Genomic DNA, 19,068 nt, shown 5'->3' on the forward strand with positions numbered 1-19,068 from the left:
TTTAATGCTTAACATTTAACATCCCCCCTTTTGACACATGGTCTAACCCATGAGTCAACTCAGTGAGAAATAATGTTTAGGCAAACAAGGTTTACCGTCAGATTTTAGAAAACTGTCTGTGTTTCCATAATGCACCAAAATCATATCTGCAGTCAGTGTGAATAGTCACAGTGTTACCCTCTGCGAGTTTGCAGGCTTCCATGAGTACGATAAGCTCTGCTGTAACCTAATTTAGCGTAATAATGGAAGAGACCACATAGCAATCTATCTAAGCTAAGCCATACATAATTTTACAACAATCGAATATCCTAAGTGAGAAATATTTCCGTAGACACACCGAACCTAAAACAAAAACAAAAAAAAATCGCCTTCACAACATCAGCTTCAGCATTTCCTGTAGAAATGGGATCAAAAGCGTTAGTGGGAGTGTCGGTGAGGTCAGGTCTCTGTATGCAGACCTGTTGAAGAGAAACTACATAGTTAATCAGCCTTCCATCTGCTGGAGGAGGAAAAAGAGTGTTAGGATTAAGGGTAGTATCGTTTCAAAGTAGTGTTAGGCAAATCTATTGTATTCATTTGCTCTAATCTGTAAAAAAAAAAAAAAGCATAAGGAAACGTGTCGCAATATCACGTGCAACAACATGCAGACAGAAGAGGTCCTGGTGCTGTGAGGTCTAACCTAGTAATGTAACCGTCTCTCAGGTCAACGTATTGTATGAACAGTGTGTCAAATTCAGATAGTCCAAGTGTCGGAGCTGATAGTAATGCGTCCTCTATGTCATTAAAAACAGCAGTCAAGTAATCAGTCTGGGTCAGTTCGTCTTGCGCATAAAGATATTACCATGAATCATGGAAGAGAGGAGTACCTCTCTTTCTGACTAGTTTGGGATCCACTTTCTATAATATGACGTCATTCCTAAGAAGCTCATCATTCGTTTCTTCGTTCATAATTTAGGCACAGTTTGAATTGCCTGTATTATTTTGGGAGGGAGGGTTTTTGTCCTCTGCTGTGATCACATGTCCCAGATATGAAACTTTATCGAGAGCAAATTGCAATTTGGACGGTTAGGCTTGAGCCAAAACCTAAATAGGACAACTGTAAGTCTAAATTATTCTAATTTACATGCTTCTTCTTCGGCCTGCAAATCATGATATCATCAACATATCGTAAAAAGGCTGAACCATTTGGTAAGTGTAAATCAACCAGATTGTTTCACAAGGCTTTGTTAAACACATCAGGGCTTTTGGGTGGCAAAAGTTTTTCCCCACTGGGGATTAATAAAGTTGTCCTAATCTAATCTAATCCTATCTTTCTGAATAACCCTAAGGACACCTGGGTCCAGGTAGAGACTCTTCCTTTATGAGAAAGCAAAAAATTGACTGTCCTTGTGCACAGGTACAGGAAAAATAAAAAAATAAAATAAAATAAAATATGCATTGGCCAAGTCGACGACGAAATAAGTCTGGAGGGATGAGTGACATAATGGTGTGTGGATTAGAAATTTGAGGTGCTCGCGGCTGCACCAAACCTGCTTACAAATGTTCGCCAAATCGTCACTCAATTGGTTCCCTCAGACCATGAATTTTCTTTACCGGTAAATTTTAGTGCGCACACTGGTGAATCATCACACTCTATTATTATACAGCCTTCAATAAAAACTCAAAAACAGGTGTAATACTTTCAATAGCCTCTCATTTGAGACAGCTCAGCCATGTTAACAGATGTGTGTGTGTGTTTTATCAAACATAAGTTGAATGACTCTTTTTACTGATAAAATTGATTTGTGTAAGTCACCTTTGTTTCTGTACATTACCAGGATCCTCTATATTGCTGAAGTCAGTGAATTGAGTCTGACTTGCTGCCAGTCAGACATGTCCTTCACACCAGTCCTGGGCTTGTACCATGTGGAAACATGTGGAAACATGTGGAATCCTCCCCCTTTACAAACTCAGATTGTGTGGGACACAGAGAAACAGACAGCAGCAGTACTTTTTTGTCCAACAAACTCTTACTTCCTCTAACCTTGCATCTCGTTCACGTAACCCATGTGCTGTGCAGTGAAGTGAATCAGCCTGCATGTGACAGTCTAAACATTTTCTCTTTTTTTTTTTCTTAACAGTTAACGTGACTTGCTGTGACTTTCTAAATCCTTCAATCTCCTTCGAATACATATGTGGGTGTGAGTGGTGTTTGTCTAGTTCCTAATGTGTGTATTAAATGTACAAGTTTGTCATCTAAAGAATCTGAAGTTAACTCACCCTCTGTGTTGTATTTGTGTGCGCGTCGTTGGTCCAGCTCTGGTCTCACTCCGGTCCCTGCTGCACCCCCCCCTGATGGCTGATTGTCGAGCCCTCCCACCACTCCTTGTTCATGGAGCGTGAGCATCTGTTCCTCAATGTTCAAGCTGCCACATTTATGGCACACAAAGTCTTCAGTTGGTGTGTGTCAAAGTCTCAAAGTGTCTTTCAGCTTCCTCTCATGCCCTGATACATTATCAGCTGGGCATGCTTGCATCTGTGCTGACGAAACTTCTCTGTTGTCCGTTGTTGAACTGATCCTCATGTTCAGCATGCTGCATGTCACACAACTCTCTTGTGTGATGTTCTCCAGGCTTATGGATGGCGGAAAGCCTTCTTACAAAGTTCAGTCAGGGCTGTCACCGCATGTTGATACGCTACGGCCAGTTTTCACCATTGTCGTATGCACCCACTGCAGGTTTGAATGCCGCAGATATTTTCTGTAGTTGTGAGCATTGACATGGTACCTGTAGATTTTGACGAGTCTCGTTCGTCTTCTTTATCCTCGACGTGTTGAGTGGTGGGTGTCGTTCAAGTTGTTTGTGGCTGGGGAGCATACAGCAGGAAGCGGAATCCCCAGACCAGGACCAAGGACTAAAAATGAACAAAACAAACAAAACAAAACAGCTGCCGAAAGTTCAGCAGTAAATGTTAGACAACGTTGTCTCATGTAGAGATACAATGCTTAGATCTCTGTGCTTCTGTGTGTGTGTGTGTGTGTGTGTGTGTGTGTGTGTGTGTGTGTGTGTGTGTGTGTGTGTGTGTGTGTGTGTGTGTGTGTGTGTGTGTGTGTGTGTGTGTGTGTGTGTGTGTGTCTCACCCCTGCATTCCTCTCTCTCTCTGCTCATATGCCTCTCTGTCTATTTTAAACAGTTACACCTATTTTTGTTTCCTCTTGGACATCAACTTATTTGTATCTGCTTCACCTCTTTCTCTGCTCCAAGCACGTTTTGAGTTAATCAAATTTTAATCATAGGCTAAAACTGCCTCTTTCAGGGAATCCCAATTTTGTTCATTCTTCCAATTATTTGGCAGTCTGATTGTCCTTGTCCCACATTTATTCATTATCGGAGGTAAGACCTTGGCATCGGGCTGCTCAGACTCATTCTATGACTTTTATTATTCCCAAATGTTTCACTTTTATTTCTAAGTCTTTGACTCGGTCTTTCTTCGTACATTTAATCTGTTTCAATTTACCTTCTAAATCCCCTCTTAACATTTTGAGCTTCGCGGCGCTCAATCAGCCGTTTTCAGGAAAACCAAACTCCTTTAACCAGTATGTGAGGCATTCTAAACACCCGTTTCCATATTTCTGTCTCATCACATCCACTATCGGACCCGAGGGCTCCGCGCACTTACTATCTTTACCACCCATCTTTCAGGCGTGGATACGTTAACGTTACCTTTACAGTACAGTCGTCACCATACAGCGTATGTTTATTCTCTCGAAGGAAAACTTTTTGCAAAAAACCTCGTTTGAAATTCACGTTATGTTGGAAAACCACGATTCTTATTTCAAACTTTATTTGAAATTCACGTTATGTTGTGGAAAACCACGATTCTTATTTCAAATGTTATTTGAAGTTCACGTTTAATTATTTGTCACGATCTTATTCTATCAGTATAGAATTCACGTATTGGCGCACGAATCTTATTCTATCAATTACTTTAGTAGAATTCACGTATTTAGCGCATAACAACGGTCTTACAACAAACCTATATCTGTAGTCAAGCGATCTGTGTCTACGATCTCAAAATGTTTTTATTCTGAGTTAAATCATCACCGTATAACACAATCCTGTCTTCTACGTAAGAAGCGTGCAAATAGTGATATGCCAGAAAATGAAAAAGGGAGTTTACATGAACCACACTCTTAAAACGAAAACACGAACGTCAAAAACAATTGTTTTACCCAAATAATAAAAAAAATAAAATGACTACTTGACCATTCATCTGTGTCTGTTAAATCATATGACCTTAGTATAATTTTACCATTACTTTTACAATTGGAATTTTAACTTTCTTACCCGTTTGTAGAAATTAATTCTTTTTCGTTGGATTCGCGTACCGTCAATCAGAAACTCCCTCGGGTCTGCCGGCTCTCTCTCTCTCGGCTAATGAGGTATGAGACAGGAACTTCAGTTGTGGATTCCTGGAGAGGCCTTCTCCTCCGGTCAGTCCCTCTGGAGCTCTGATAGACAGACAGCGAACCCTGCTCGCAGCGCCAAATTGTTATGGAATATTTCTATGAAAAGTCGGGAGAAGAGTGTTACAGTGTTAACAAATCAATGTCAAATGGAACAGAGTCTGGATGAACGATCAAAGTTGTAATAGTCATCTTATTTGCTTGCAAGCAAAGAGAACACGTCTCACAGACACATCGCCGTCATCTGTTAGAGGTGCTCTGACAACATAGTCAGATACATGGACCTTTATACTGCTTCCTTTGATTGGGTCACTGTGACCCAATCAAAGAGTTCAGTCACAAGAAATACAGAGTCTGAATAAGCCTGTTTTACCATCAGATATCACATATACATACAGAGGGTCATGCTCTTCAGCTGATGCTGATCAGGAAGTACCGTAATCTAGACCTGTGTGTCGCCGTCTTTGAAGACAGAAACAATGCACAGGAAAACAGATAACAAGATAACAGATAACAAAAACAAGACACCTGGATGCAAAACTGATAGAATCATCTACTCAAATAGGTTTTGTGCCTGCACTTTTAAAGACTTACATTCTTCAATCCTAAAGCATAAGACCATGACATATTTTCCCATAACAGGGTGTCTCAGCCAGTGTGCTGTTAACCCCCCAGGGTGTAAAAGATTTTTGGACTAACACGTAAGTTTCAAAAACAAACTGTTTAATTTCAGTCTCCTGAAGCTTCTTTTTTAGGTCTCAAACCAAAATACACAGAAGATATTGTGTCATTTGCATCGAGTCTGAGAAAAAGAAGAATCTATCAACTGCAGGAATAAAGTTTCTTATATAATGCATGTTAAAATGTAGTTGTGGCTGATACCAAAATCCCTGTTGATCCTGTGATCCTTTGCATAGGATTTTGTTTATTGACATTGTAAAATTAAACTTTTTAGTTTGCCAGAGATTGAATTCTCTTTAACAATCCAGATGTTGTTCTTTCCCTGTTTGTTTGTGTGTGTGTGTGTGTATGTGTGTGCAAGGTCTGAATAAGATGAGTTATTCCACCCCCCTTCCCTTTGTCAGGAAGTTTAATCACGGTTGCAGAGGTGTGTGGCTGACCTTTGACCCATGGGTATCTCTGGCCTTTCTCTTACTTGCCTTTGGGTAAGCTTCAGGATATCCCTCATTTAACTCCTAACCCAAGGAGTCAGCTTTAGCAACCATTCAAGTTAAAGCGTGTGTATGAATGCACATTTACACAGCCACTATAGATGATTACCAAACACTTCTAACCATTAAAGTCACACATTACATTCATCAATTTTATTTTAATTTAAAAAAAACATTGAAGAATGTCACTTAACTGGAGTTGAAATAACATATTTTGCGGAGTAAACTTGTTGTTGTTGATGAACATTGCAAAATGGGATATATGTATGGCAATTCACAATGGGTGATCAGTTAGAAAAGGAAAAAATGCTTGATTTAGTGCACTGTGTTTTGTAATTTCAAAATGTCCCTTTTTCATCCTTCTGAAGTCATTATGAGCACATCCAACAATGTTCCTATTCTAAACGCTCACCCTTTGACTTGTAATACTTTGTGCATGCAGATTTGCAGAACAGCTTTAATTATTGGATGAACATTAAAGTTTTAGTTTAGTTTGTGTTCTGGCACAAGCAGATTATAGGGATGAGCAAGTGAAGATAAAGAGGGAAGTTGTGATTGACAGCTGGCCATGTGTGTGCATTTGAGTGTCTGAGTGAGGTGCGTTTTATTAGATGTCACAGTGTGATGGTTAATTACAGAGTCTGAAGGCAGGCTTATTTTTAAAAAAAGTGTGAAAGAGGTTTAGAAGAGTTTGTAAAAGGAAAACAATTGCAAACGTGTTTTTACTAACAAACAATGACTTAACGTGATTTATACTGACAGTATGACAATATTAGCACATATCTGACTCTCAAATAGTCAAAATACACCGGCGACCTTCCTTTCATTATGAAGCTGCTTAATCAGTTGAGATGTAAAGTTAAACAATCAGTTCCTGCATTTCCATCTTCTTTCAGTTAAGACAGTGGAACTATTATTTTACTTTTGTGTACGTGTTGCATTCAGACCCACTTGAACAAACCGCATTAAGTCTATGAGCCTTTCCTCTTCCCGAAATGAGCAAACACACCAAACAAAGGGCCACCATTGTGGATAAATACGGCTTTTGTTTTACCCATTTGAACCTGAGGTTTCCCTTAACGCCAAGGAGAGTGTGTTCACCCTTTTTCTCTTTTCAGATGCTTTGGCGCTGAATAGCGGAGAACACTGCCAAATGGGGAAACGTCTACACAGGCAGAAAGAAAGCCCAAAATCAATCAGGAAGTAGCTGCTTTTCAGCTGTGCCAGAGGAGCCGGGCAACTTCCTGGTCTCGTTGCCAAAGTGACTGGAAGCTCAGCCAGCTGGTGCAGCGGGCAGCAATTTGGGTTTGATGGGGGGGGGGGGGGGGGGGGGGGGGGCAGAGGATGACGGTTGGGATGCTGGACAGAGGGCAGGGAGCTGGTGAATGAGGGTGAGGCAGACAAATACACTGACATTATGTGGAAGTCAAATTGTCTTTTTTTTCTCTCTTAGGAACATGATTATAAGAGATGAGTAAATACGGTATAATGGTTCAGAAATAATCAAGCAAGCAAGAGAAGCAGGTTTGAAGATGCTTCTGCCATATACTGAGCAAGCTTAAACTTTGCTCATATCAATAAGGAACATATGCCTCTATTGAGATGTCAATCATGGATATGGGTCAGTCAACCCTTTATGACGTTCCCCTATATGATTTTTCTTGTGCAAAAAAAATAAATAAAATGGAATTCTATTTGTGTCTAATTTTTTGATTAGCATGATGGGAAATCTTAAGCACAAAAAAAATATTTTTTGCAACGATATATTTCTTAAAGCGAGAGTACACGGGGTTTGGAGCACACAGAGCAGGCATTTGAGTAAAACTGAGTTTGTTTTTGTGCACTTATGGATAACAGCAAACATGCATGTGTATTTATTTCTCAAATTAGTCTCTGTGTGATAATATTTTCGCGATTAAATATAACTTTAAGATTTAAGAAAAATATGAGCTAAAAATATCCCATTCAAAATAAGTTACGTGTGAGAAAGAGGTACAGTAAATGCTTGGTGTCCCTAATTTGAGTTAAACAGAAAGGTCTTCAATCTTGATTTAAATGAGCTGAGGGTCTCAGCAGACCTGCAGCTTTCTGGGACTTTGTTCCAGATATGTGGAGCAGAAAAACTGAACGCTGCTTCTCCATGTTTAGTTCTGACTCTGGGAACAGAAAGTAGACCGGTCCCAGACGACCTGAGGGGTCAGGATGGTTCATAAGGTAGCAGCAGATCGGAGATGTATTTTGGCCCTAAACCATTCAGTGCTTTGTAAACCCCAGGTAAACACAGCTGGGGACACACAGTGCAAGTGGGTCTGCGGCTCAACGGCCCCCTTCACAAATTTATCACTGTGTTTGCTCAGGGGATGTGCTCTAATCTTCACACGCTGATCTCTGTGCGGCGCCTTCCCAGAGGCACAGGCTGGGATGAAAGTGACCCCGTCCACAGTCACAGCCTTGCTAAGTCCTCCATGGCTAAACTTGAATGTCCGTTGCTTAATAAAGGCCTATAAAGGTCATCTATGGATCTGTCTCTGTGTGTGGTTGAATCTCTCTGTGGGTGGGATGGCCCTGATGATATAATCATCTTGATCATAATCTTACCATTTTTCTGAACATGCCTCCCAAAAATGAATAGACCATTGTCATGAAGTGACAGAGTTTATCCCCCCACCCCACCCCATTTTTTTTATTAAATTGTTTTAATCTGTGACATAATATTTGCAGTATTTTGGCACATGCTGCTTTCGTCATCCTTACTTATCATGAGTCACAATTCCAGTCTAAGGTACTTGTAAATTAGATACATTATTAATATCATATGATTCCAAAAGTCTTACTTATTTTTTAATAACAAAAAGTCAGTGAAGATTTTGCACTTGTGTCACTTTTGAGCTTTGGATCAAACATTTGTTATTGAGCGCCATCTGCGGGCTAGTACTTAGTGCTGTGGTGCTCTCCACCCGTTGGAGCAGAAATAACTTTATTCACATGGAGGCATCCTCATTAAAATATATTTAAACAAAGATATTTTAACACATTTCATGCTCAATCAATGACATTTCTTTTATGTTGTCTTGATTCACATTTCCTCGGAAATAAACGACTGATCTAGGCTGCAGGCAATTTGCGTTTCGTTCCTGACTTTTTTTTCAGCCAGGTGGACGAGAAAAACACGTCCTTTCGGCTTCCGTCGACATCGCGTATGTGCTTGACGTCAGCATAACAACAATCTGTCATGACAGCTCGTGTGGGGGAAAAATATCGATTAAGATATCAAACCATATAAAATCCGTTTCACCTGGATGTAAGATTACCTCTTTAAGGTAAGGTGTGGAAACTGCGAGTCTCAGGTACAAACTATAACTTGTGTTGATAGAAAAATAGAAGGCAATAGGCTGTGTAGCAAATACGCTAACCTAGCATTAACTCATTTCTGTTTTATGAGGTTGCTTAGCGGTGTTGAGGTAAATGTGAGATAAATGCGAAGACGACGTTTTCAGGCCCATGATACCCAAAGTCCAATCAGTTGCTGATGAATTGTGCTACTACAGACAATACACGCCCGGCGTAAATGGACAACATAGCGTTAGTTGACTATGCTAGCTTAGCTAACGTTAACGTCAAGCTCGAGCACCAATCTCTTATAACGTCTCCTATTAAGTCAAGTTAACGACATTATCACGCTGTCTCTATGCTGTCTGCTGCAACACCTGTATCTCAAATGTTAGTAAGACGATTTAATCGTCGTTTGTTTACAACCTTTTAACTACGTCTATATGTTCCAGTTGTAGCATTTGCACCGTGAGTGTACAATATTTAGCTAGCTGTGCGTCTCATTTAGTCACTACTGATGTTCGTCAAATGAATAGTTAATTCGCCAGCAGTCAAGCCACCTCGCTGTATTTCTTTGAGCTGTGTGCACAGTCAGCGAATTAAACCGAATGCCTGTGTGGCACCCAAAGACTGCACCCAAGATCGCCCCAAAGACGCGCATTGCAGGTGCATTGCAGTGAATGCACGCCGCTGAATGTTGACTGAACTTCATATGCACCGTGTCTCTGATCTAGTGCGTGAGATCCAGGAGGGACAGGGCATTCTAGGACCTGTCAGCTAGCCAGCCGGAGAGACGGGGAACAGGATAGGGAAGCAGGGCGAGGCGGGCCCCGCGGAGCCGGTGGAGAAGATGGCCGGCAGCCCGGAAAAGAGCTCCACCGCGCAGGAGCTGAAGGAGCAGGGGAACCGGCTCTTCCTCTGCCGCAAATACCAGGAGGCTGCTACGTGTTACAGTAAAGCTATTGTGAGTAACCGTCATTGTGAACAAATATTGTCAATGGTGGAATGGCGTCTTCCTAACAAAATATACGAAATATAATGAATTTGTTGCGAGTATCTTTGCATTCTAGTCTACAGTGCTGTGATGTTAACGTGTGTATGTATTGTCTTGCTATGTCCTGTCTCAACAGAACCGTAATCCATCCGTGGCAGTGTACTACACCAACAGGGCTCTCTGCCATGTGAAGCTGCAGCAGCATGACAAGGCTCTGGCAGATTGTAAGCATGCGCTGGAGCTGGACAGCCAGTCAGTAAAGGCCCACTTCTTCTTGGGCCAGTGTCACCTGGAGCTGGAGAACTATGACGAGGCCATCGGCAACCTGCAGAAAGGTCAGAGCAAACCAGTATGAGGTGGTAAAACTTGTGCAATGTTTTGCGGTAGTGTGTAGAAGCAGCTTGCTCATAACTGCATAATGTCACTCATATATGTCCTCATTTATATTTAAGTCCATGAGGTTTTTAATGTTAGTGGTATAGTGTCTCTTATACCAGCTCCTCTACTTTATGGGCACAGCATATGTTTGCGGGGATGTTGTACAGTATGCTTTGTCAGGGTTTTTATCGCTGGAACGAATTCTACAGTGAAAGGTATAAAGATTTATACATTTTTCACATGTTGTCTATGGAACAAGAAATGTCAGAAGGTGACACTTTAATGGTTTACCAATGTTGCTGTAATACTGTTTTCTCCAGCTTTTAACCTGGCAAAGGAACAAAGACTGAATTTCGGAGATGACATCCCCAGCGCCTTGCGCATTGCAAAGAAGAAGCGATGGAACAGCATTGAGGAGAAACGCATCAACCAGGAGAACGAGTTACATGCCTATCTGACTAAACTCATACAGGCCGAGAAGGAAAGGTGAGACTGTGGGGTGGCAGTCAACTACACGGTCACCGTGATCTCTTGATGAAGACTGCTGATCACTGGAATATGAGTGTCACGAGGGTATAATAATATTATTTATGATAACTTTGTATTTATGCAGAGAATTTGAAGAATACAAAGAGAAACAGGACGACAATCAAAATGGAGGAGACGCTGCCAAGGTTGCATCAAAACACGCAAGTTTTATATCCGTCTTGGACTTTCTCGGGTTGTTGTTCTTCGAATGAACAAATATAGTAATTATATATTCGAACTGCATATTCATGAATATGTCTGGTAACATGGAAATGTGGCCGTCTTAGGACAAGTACCTAATGGACATGGATGAGCTCTTCTCTCAAGTGGATGAGAAAAGAAAAGTGAGTATGAAAATGATTCGTATTAATCATCAGTTGAGCATGTAAGAGTTAATGATTGTATTCATTCCCTCAGTTATATTTCTCAGACCCACACATTCCTATTATGTGCGGACTGGAATTCATCCCAGCATGCAGGGAAACATTCTGGATAGGTCACCGTCATCCGTTACCCGACTGACAAACAGACGGGCACACGCTGATCACATTCACCCACACAGACGTGTCTTCGCTAACAGCACACACCTACCTCACACCATCTTCTTCCATCGTTGACATAGCAACAGGATAAATAGACTCGCGCACAGTCACGGTGGCTCATTCCACATTCTGTTTTTTAAGCATATGGATATTCGTTCTGCGTTGTTCCTTTGTTGTATATTCAAATTATCGGCGAACGTCGGCGCTTGAAAAACGCACCTTTACTCCAGACGGACGGTTACGTCCCAAACTGTTTCTATGGTAACCATCACTATTTGTTTGCAGCGTTTAATTGTCGTTGCTGTAGTTAGTTGTTGTTAGTTGTGACTGATCTGAGGTAGTTATCATATTATTGTCAGTTAATATGACACCACACTGACTGCCAGCAGGGCGTTTGTCTTGTATGTGTTGGAAGCAGTGAAGGCCGCTTCAGTGTCGAACCGAGGATTCTTTTATACAATACCTTTATTTCAACACTTTGATATTTTTAGTACGAGCATTGTTGCTTTTTCATATATTCTCAGAGATCCAATCTATAGGTTATGGTATAGGTTCTAGGTTAAGCTATAATCAATTGTGATTTCATATCCATGTAGCTCTTCCCATTCCTCTGGCTGCGTTTTGTCGTCTGTTCAGAAGCGGGAGATCCCAGATTACCTGTGTGGTAAGATCAGTTTTGAGCTGATGAGGGAGCCCTGCATCACACCCAGTGGGATCACGTATGATCGCAAGGACATCGAAGAGCACCTACAGGTAAAGCCATCGTCGGCTGCATGGCCAGTTTACGTTTTTTGGGTTGTCCATCAATCTGTCCGTCCGTACGCACAGGACTGTGTCATTTATTTACCTCGGCTAACTTCGGCCTCTGTTAAGCTTGTTTGGGTTCCCCTCAATATCTTGTACCAAATGTAAACCCTCTCATTCTGTCATCGTCACGCTGTGGTTTGTATGAACCACATTTAGACTTCCTGCATCCTGAATGAATCACTATTCATGTTTAGGACATTTCTGACAGACGTTTTGGGTGTAATTCTAGTTTCTATAGTGTTCCAATTGTAATTTACACTGTGGTGTATGTTGAGTACATTTGAGGGCACCTATCGCTTAGCAAAATGCACTGTAATATGCTAATATCTATGCTCACTTTAATATTTTGTACCACAATGCATTGCCAATTTTTACTTCCGTGGTAGAGGGCTGGAGGAAATGGTGTGATTAGTGTCCGAATTCACATTTGTTGAGGGGTTTACACCTGATTTATCATTTTAACGTAAAAGTACCACTATTGAATAACTTAGATACAGCACCACGGAGTTTATAGCATCAACGTATTTTACTTTGAAAACCACCTACCTGAATTCATGCGGTCTGAATTCTCCTTTATTTCTATTGGAGCTATTTTAATGTATGATATGATATTATTAGTAACATTGTATTGTAGGTATGGTTATGCCCAAATAAAATGGTCTTATTTGTATTCTGTAAATTCAACCACAGATGCCAACACTAACATTTAACCTGCTCTCTGTGCAGCGAGTGGGTCATTTTGACCCGGTCACCAGGAGTCCCCTGACCCAGGACCAGCTGATCCCGAACCTGGCCATGAAGGAAGTGATCGATGCCTTTATCCAGGAGAACGGCTGGGTGGAGGACTACTGAAGGGACCCACCCCCCCCCCCACCCCCTCCCCCTCCTCCATCATACCCAAACAAGACTGTAGAGAACAGATCACCCCCTTGCCTGGAGATGTAACTTTTTCATTCAACGTTGAAGCGTTAGCCCACTTCACAATCGCGTTAGCTGAAATGGTAACTAAAATGCCAAAAAAAGACTTCTCGGGAGTGACTAGTTTGTGTGCAGGTTTTACATACTGAATTCCCGCCTCCACCTCCAGGTGGCGCTCCAAACATACCCACCCATGTCACCATACTGTAATATTTTGAGAAAAGATGTTTTCTTTCTTTGCATATCAATCACACCCCCAATACAGACAATTTAAATAAGTTGAATGTATGCATAATACTCTTAGATTTAGACTTGACCTTCGGTAATTAATAAATGTGTTTTTTTCATGATATTACCAGGTTTTCATGAAAAGCGGCCTTGAGCTGGATGCAGAAAATCAATAGAAACGGCCGCTGAACAGAAAGAAAAAAAAGTTTTCACATAGCTGGATATTAATTGAAAATGTTTGAATATTGGTAGCTGACGTGAGTTGTTCAGGTTGATGCTAGAAACCTGCTTTTGGAGAATGTTCCGTCTGTGTTGTTCATAGAAACAAGAAAATGTGCTTGGACGTTGTGTTTGGCTCGTGCTGTTTGCCATGAATGATAGCGGACGCTCACATCAAGCATGAAGTGAATTGTTTTTATTTTCCTATGCAAAGGCAAGAGGATGGTAACCATTGCTCTCCCCCTTTTTTTGCTGTTCATTTTGTGCACCTCCCCCCTTTATAAAGTTGCAGGTTGCTTATGTAAACCAATCATCGGTGTGCGACTCGGTTTAAGTTGTGTCTTGTTGCAGGGATTTGAGGTTCGCTGGCGTCGCTGTACCGACCTCCTCCTGTGTTAGAAATGCTGGAAGAGTTATGACCATTATATCGATCCATACCTCAGTCCAAATTATTTGGATGCTGGTTCGCTGGCATTCTCTGTAGAACACACTTTTATTTCAGCATTAGTTTACAGGTTTTCCAGCCGAATGCGTGTCGGCGGTTCAATGTCTGTGTGCAGGCAGTGTAAATAATTTGTTTCTTTGTGACGCCGTTAAATAGATACCAAGTATGATGATGTCCGTACTGTACTGCTCATAAGCAACCCATCAACAGCAATCAAATGGTTTCCAACATGTGTTATGTTATAATATATGTATATATACATAATATTACAGCTTCAAAGCAAAATAACTGCTTTGCAGTACAATGCGTGACATGAGCTTTTCAATAAATGCTAATTTGTTGAAGCTAATGTTTGCTTTTTTGACTCGATGTCTATTTTTGATTCTGTAGTTTGTTGCATCCAAACTGAGCCAGTTCTTCATGTTTGTTTCCTGACATATTGCACAAGTTCCAAATGATTGCAATCCAGACAGCGCCTCTCTCTAGCACCTCTTTAAGTTGCTACATGTTTTCTTAAAAACACATTCTGGTCATTTATTTAGCGACTGCAAAGTCCTTGAGCTCAGCACTTGCCTCCTGGTCTATATGGAGGGTGACTAATCCTCATTTTAGCCTCTGCAGAGGACAAACCTCAATGATGTGTTTTTATTGTTTGCTCCTCTCCACAAGCTCACAGTGGGCTCGGGCTGCTGCCCCACCTGTGGAGACTGGCCAAGCAGGGAGGGACCTCATATCTGTTGAGGGTTGACCACTGTCTCCACGGCAGGTTGGGGACAGGGACCCGTTTCCTTGGGTTTGACGACCAGATTTGTTTCAAGAGACGAGTGGCAGGTGGATTGAAGATGTCTGTGTGGATTGGTAGATGAGGGGAATCTTTGACCATCTTTGAAGCATCCTTTGAGTAAGTGAGACTCGTCAGATGTGTGGAGGCGGTTATATTGGCTGGGAAAGGAAGCCAGGGTGACCACGACCAGGGGTGCTGAGGTTCAGGGATGATTCTGATTATCAGATCTTCATGAAAGCGGACTTGAGACCTGTATCAGAGCTTGACTGACTCATCAGGTTTGTTATTGGCTGATATGCAGACATTCCAGTATTAATGTACATGTCAACGAATAAGTAACTAGTGTCACCATTGCAAAAATAAGTTTATCTTGGTCACAATTCTGTATTTGTATATTTGTATTGATGTTAAAATATCAGCTTTTAAAATAGATATCAACATGATTAGTGTTGACATTAAAAACTCACAACCAGTCGGGTTGCATAGCATAAAAGCCATGACGTCCTTGAAATGAATGCATGAAAACCTTTTGGTGAAAAAATGTACATGTCATGACAAGCATATCTCCCTGAGATATGACAATGCAAATATTGAAAGCATGTTCATGACGTAATGTGCATCTGCCTATTTAAAGGCTCAGTATTGACAATTAGTCTCATTGTCCCCTCTGCCCGTTAACTTTTTAATGACTATGTCTTTCCTAGAAAGAAACTGCTTTTTTAAATGCTATTTTGCAATTAGCATGAACACAATTTAATTTATGTTAACTTCTATTGGCAATCATCTAAAAGCACTGACTCATAAAATTAAAAAATATTTTTGCATGGTTACCACTAGCAGTAAGTGAATTTGTGATTTGGGTGAACTGACCCTTTTAAGATTCCCACACAACAACAATCTCTGCCACAGCTCTGACATCTGCTCTGAAAGATTGTTCTCCCTGATGTGAGCGCTGTGAGTCTGCCATGTGATATGGACACACACACACACACATGGGTGAAATGGTGTGTGTTTGCATCAGTCACATGTAAAAGGACTGTGTCACTCAGCCCTCACACACCAGGCCTATTGTCAGAGCGTCGTTGCGGCGCTGACGTCATGGCTTGTGCTAGGAGGGAAGAGGACTGGCCACGGGACATTATCAAGTGGGACTGAGTTAACAACACAGAGGAGCAACAAACAACATCAAAATGGTAAGAAACGCTGTTTCTTCTTGGAACATTTGTTTTTACATAAATTGGTCTCTGGTGGGACTTGTCTGTTCAGAGATGGTTCGAACTTCATTTTTGGATATTCTCAGAGGATAATGGATGTCTTGTATGTGTTTGAAGAGTGTCAACACTGTGAGGTTTGCTGTGGGAGTACTTGGTATCTTTGGATGGTCTCTGACACTCTCCTCAGCCACCCAAGGTATGAATTTAACAGAATTTCATGAGAAATGTACCTCCAGAAGTATACCACCATATGTTGTTCGGACACAGGTGTGGTGTCTCAACTCTATCTTCTCTTTTTGTGTTGCCCCAGTGGGTCTGAGCGACAAAGTCCTGGTGTTCCCTTATGAGACTGACTTCAGCTTCGTGGCCCTGATCCCGCAGAAGGAGATGGGACTAAGGGCCTTCACTCTCTGCATGCGTGTGGCCACTGAGCTGCCGGAAGAACGTCAGATCATCCTGTTCGCCTACCGCACAGCCGACTATGACGAGCTCAACGTGTGGCGCGAGCAGGACGGACGCATCTCCTTTTATATGAGCGGCGACGGCACCTTCTACCACCTGCCGCCGCTCACCACGTTCCGCACCAGCCTCTGCCTGACCTGGGAGTCCCGCACGGGCCTGGCTGCTTTCTGGGTGGAAGGGAAACGCAGCACCTACCAGGTTTACAAACCCGGGCACACCATCCGTCCAAAAGGCACCGTCCTCCTGGGGCAGGACCCAGACAAACACCTGGGGGGTTTGGAGGCCGTGCAGAGCTTTGTAGGGGAGATGACTGATCTGAATATGTGGGACTTTGTGCTCTCCAGGAGCATGATCCAGGCCTGGCACTACGGGCACAAGGTCCCCAAAGGCAACATCTTTGACTGGGGCACCATGGAGTATGAGCTGAACGGGAACGTGATGGTGGTGGATGATGACTGACTGAGCGTGGAGTCGAATGCAGAGAGGGAGGAGGCGTTAGACATCTGTGTTGGACTGATACTGATATGTGCATTTCTTACTTAGATTCAGTCTAAAGCCAAGACTTTGTGGGACACAGAAGTCAGTTGTTTTTACATCATTAACCTTTTGCTAAACAGTAACTCAGTTTAGGATCAACGCGCTGTTCCTATGTTTGCATTTTAAAAGCTGTACCAGTCTTTGTATCTCAAAGCTTCATCCTTTGATAGAACCAATCGGTAAATATGACAGAAAGTTGACGTGCCAGATGTATCCATAGGGTGGCGCTCTGTACTAGTTCCCATCAAACAGAAACTCTGTGTCAAGTGAAGCATTATCATGCATCGGCTAATATGATATGGCGTAGATGTGAACTGAGGTTATTAACGAGGCCACCAAAAACTGATGAAAATAAGTATTCAAGAACACATTTCACCAGCGATAATGATATGTATTTTAAACTGCAATGCGTTCAGAAAATTACAAGTAAAGATCGATTTTTTAAAAAAGCTCTTTTTTTGTTAGAATTGAACAAGCATATTTCCAAAAACCTGCCATAATACATGCAATTCAAAGATGTGTTTGTTTGATGCTGTTCATGATGAATGTGAAGGGGATAGAACAACAGTGAACTGTGATTTGCATTATTACTCTGGACTTAATGATTTAACTGCACTCAGAGACAAATAACAATTATCATGTTTAATTTCCATCGCCATAATGTTGCCTTTGGTTAGAGTACTCACTCATGAATTTTCCATGTTTCAACTGATGTAAGATCCCTTTGGGGTCTGAAATAAAATCTTTCCATATGCATAACTAATAATGTTTGTAATTAGAGAGAATACTCGTCTTTGAACTTTTGCTTTTCTTCATCTTTTTTTGGACACATTTTAAAGGAATAATAACTTGTATACATAATTCCAACTGGAGAGTTGTTAAATGTATTTTATGTTATTTTATATTTACTTGGGACATTTTTAAAAGGAATTTCATTCGGCTGAAGGAGGAAGAGACACTCAGCTTCCAAAGATAGAGAATTAGCCACTTGTCCATCAATACATTTTTATGAATGAGAATGCACAAATTGATTTTGTAGTGCTTGTGCTCAATTGACAAAATGTCCTTTTTTTCAGAAGACCATTTTTGAACTCGAGAAGGAAAGACGAGCCATCACTTAAAGCTTTTGCACCCCTTCCTTATGGGCCTTTGCCTCTATGTTTCCAGTGTCCCTCAGACAGAATAGGATTGTAACATGTTACTTGCAGAAATCCAGTCATATGGAGCTGCTTCACCAACAATCCCTTCAGAATAAGCTCAAGGTCAGATCTTCTCCATCCAAGTGTAACACGGTAACCCTAAGTTCCAGTGTGCTGTCTCTGTTCGTCTCCATGGCTCTGTGCACTCGTCCTGCCTGCACCACCACGGTGACCTCCTTGCAGAGACGAGGGAGAAGTTTCCAGCGCGCAGCTCATGCAGGCTCCCTTGAGGGTGGGAAAGAGCTGCGTTCCGAGTGTGTGTGTGTTTATTCCAACCAAATCACCCGTCGGCTCTCTCGCAGCAGTTAAATAAGGAGAAGGCAGGGCCAATGAGTTCTGACTGCGGGTCAGCAGCCAAATGTTCCACCTTCTTGGATGTTGCAATGCATCAATCGCAGTGCCCACTCACTGTGTGGTAACACCTTTGTGGACCATCTGCCTAAGCCTGGCTTCTCAGCCCTCTGGTACGCACACACACACACGCACACACACACGTCTGTTATTGCCTTCTTTTTGCATCTCTGCCCAAGAGGGGTACTAATTCTTCACACACACACATGTTAAATTTTTTTTTTAAATCCCACTTAAAAAGGTTTAACTTCATTGAGAGCTTTTAGTGTTTTAATAATTTCAATTTTAAAACATCTCAAGGTTCTACTCAAAATATGCAAAATACATTCATAGATTATTTCTAAACATTGCTCTTGCAAATAAAATTGTGTTTTTTTTTTTCTTGTATCAACACAGCCTTTTCTTTCCATGCAGACGTGTTGATATTTTGGGGCCACACACGCCACTGTTTCCATTACAAAGGAGGACTTTAAGTGTGTAACAGAAGGACAAAATTAGTGGCGATGCGTCTTCACA

The 19,068-nt window shown here is 41.6% G+C and overlaps 2 protein-coding genes across 4 annotated transcripts; both read left to right on the top strand.

Annotated features, from left to right (window-relative positions):
- The first annotated feature begins 8,818 nt into the window (after window positions 1–8,818).
- Window positions 8,819–13,463, top strand: stub1 (STIP1 homology and U-Box containing protein 1). 2 transcript variants are annotated; one of them, XM_079293841.1, is made up of 8 exons: window positions 8,819–8,936; window positions 9,681–9,910; window positions 10,077–10,275; window positions 10,639–10,804; window positions 10,932–11,007; window positions 11,134–11,190; window positions 12,025–12,141; window positions 12,922–13,463. In XM_079293841.1, exons 2-8 carry the CDS (start codon window positions 9,797–9,799, stop codon window positions 13,045–13,047), a joined length of 855 nt encoding a protein of 284 aa, XP_079149967.1. In that variant the 5' UTR covers window positions 8,819–8,936; window positions 9,681–9,796; the 3' UTR covers window positions 13,048–13,463. The 2 variants fall into 2 exon arrangements, with proteins under 2 accessions (XP_079149967.1, XP_079149968.1); XM_079293842.1 differs by having other exon boundaries at window positions 10,932–10,992.
- A 2,437-nt stretch (window positions 13,464–15,900) lies between these two features.
- Window positions 15,901–17,705, top strand: LOC306794861 (C-reactive protein-like). 2 transcript variants are annotated; one of them, XM_079293092.1, is made up of 3 exons: window positions 15,901–15,982; window positions 16,121–16,199; window positions 16,314–17,705. In XM_079293092.1, the coding sequence occupies exons 1-3, from the start codon at window positions 15,980–15,982 to the stop codon at window positions 16,922–16,924; spliced, it is 693 nt and encodes a 230-aa protein (XP_079149218.1). In that variant the 5' UTR covers window positions 15,901–15,979; the 3' UTR covers window positions 16,925–17,705. The 2 variants fall into 2 exon arrangements, with proteins under 2 accessions (XP_079149218.1, XP_079149217.1); XM_079293091.1 differs by lacking the exon at window positions 15,901–15,982 and having other exon boundaries at window positions 16,056–16,199.
- The last annotated feature ends 1,363 nt before the right edge of the window (window positions 17,706–19,068 follow it).

The sequence above is a fragment of the Melanostigma gelatinosum genome (genome assembly GCF_949748355.1).
Source record: "Melanostigma gelatinosum genome assembly, chromosome: 21".
NCBI classification, from domain to species: Eukaryota; Metazoa; Chordata; class Actinopteri; order Perciformes; family Zoarcidae; genus Melanostigma; species Melanostigma gelatinosum.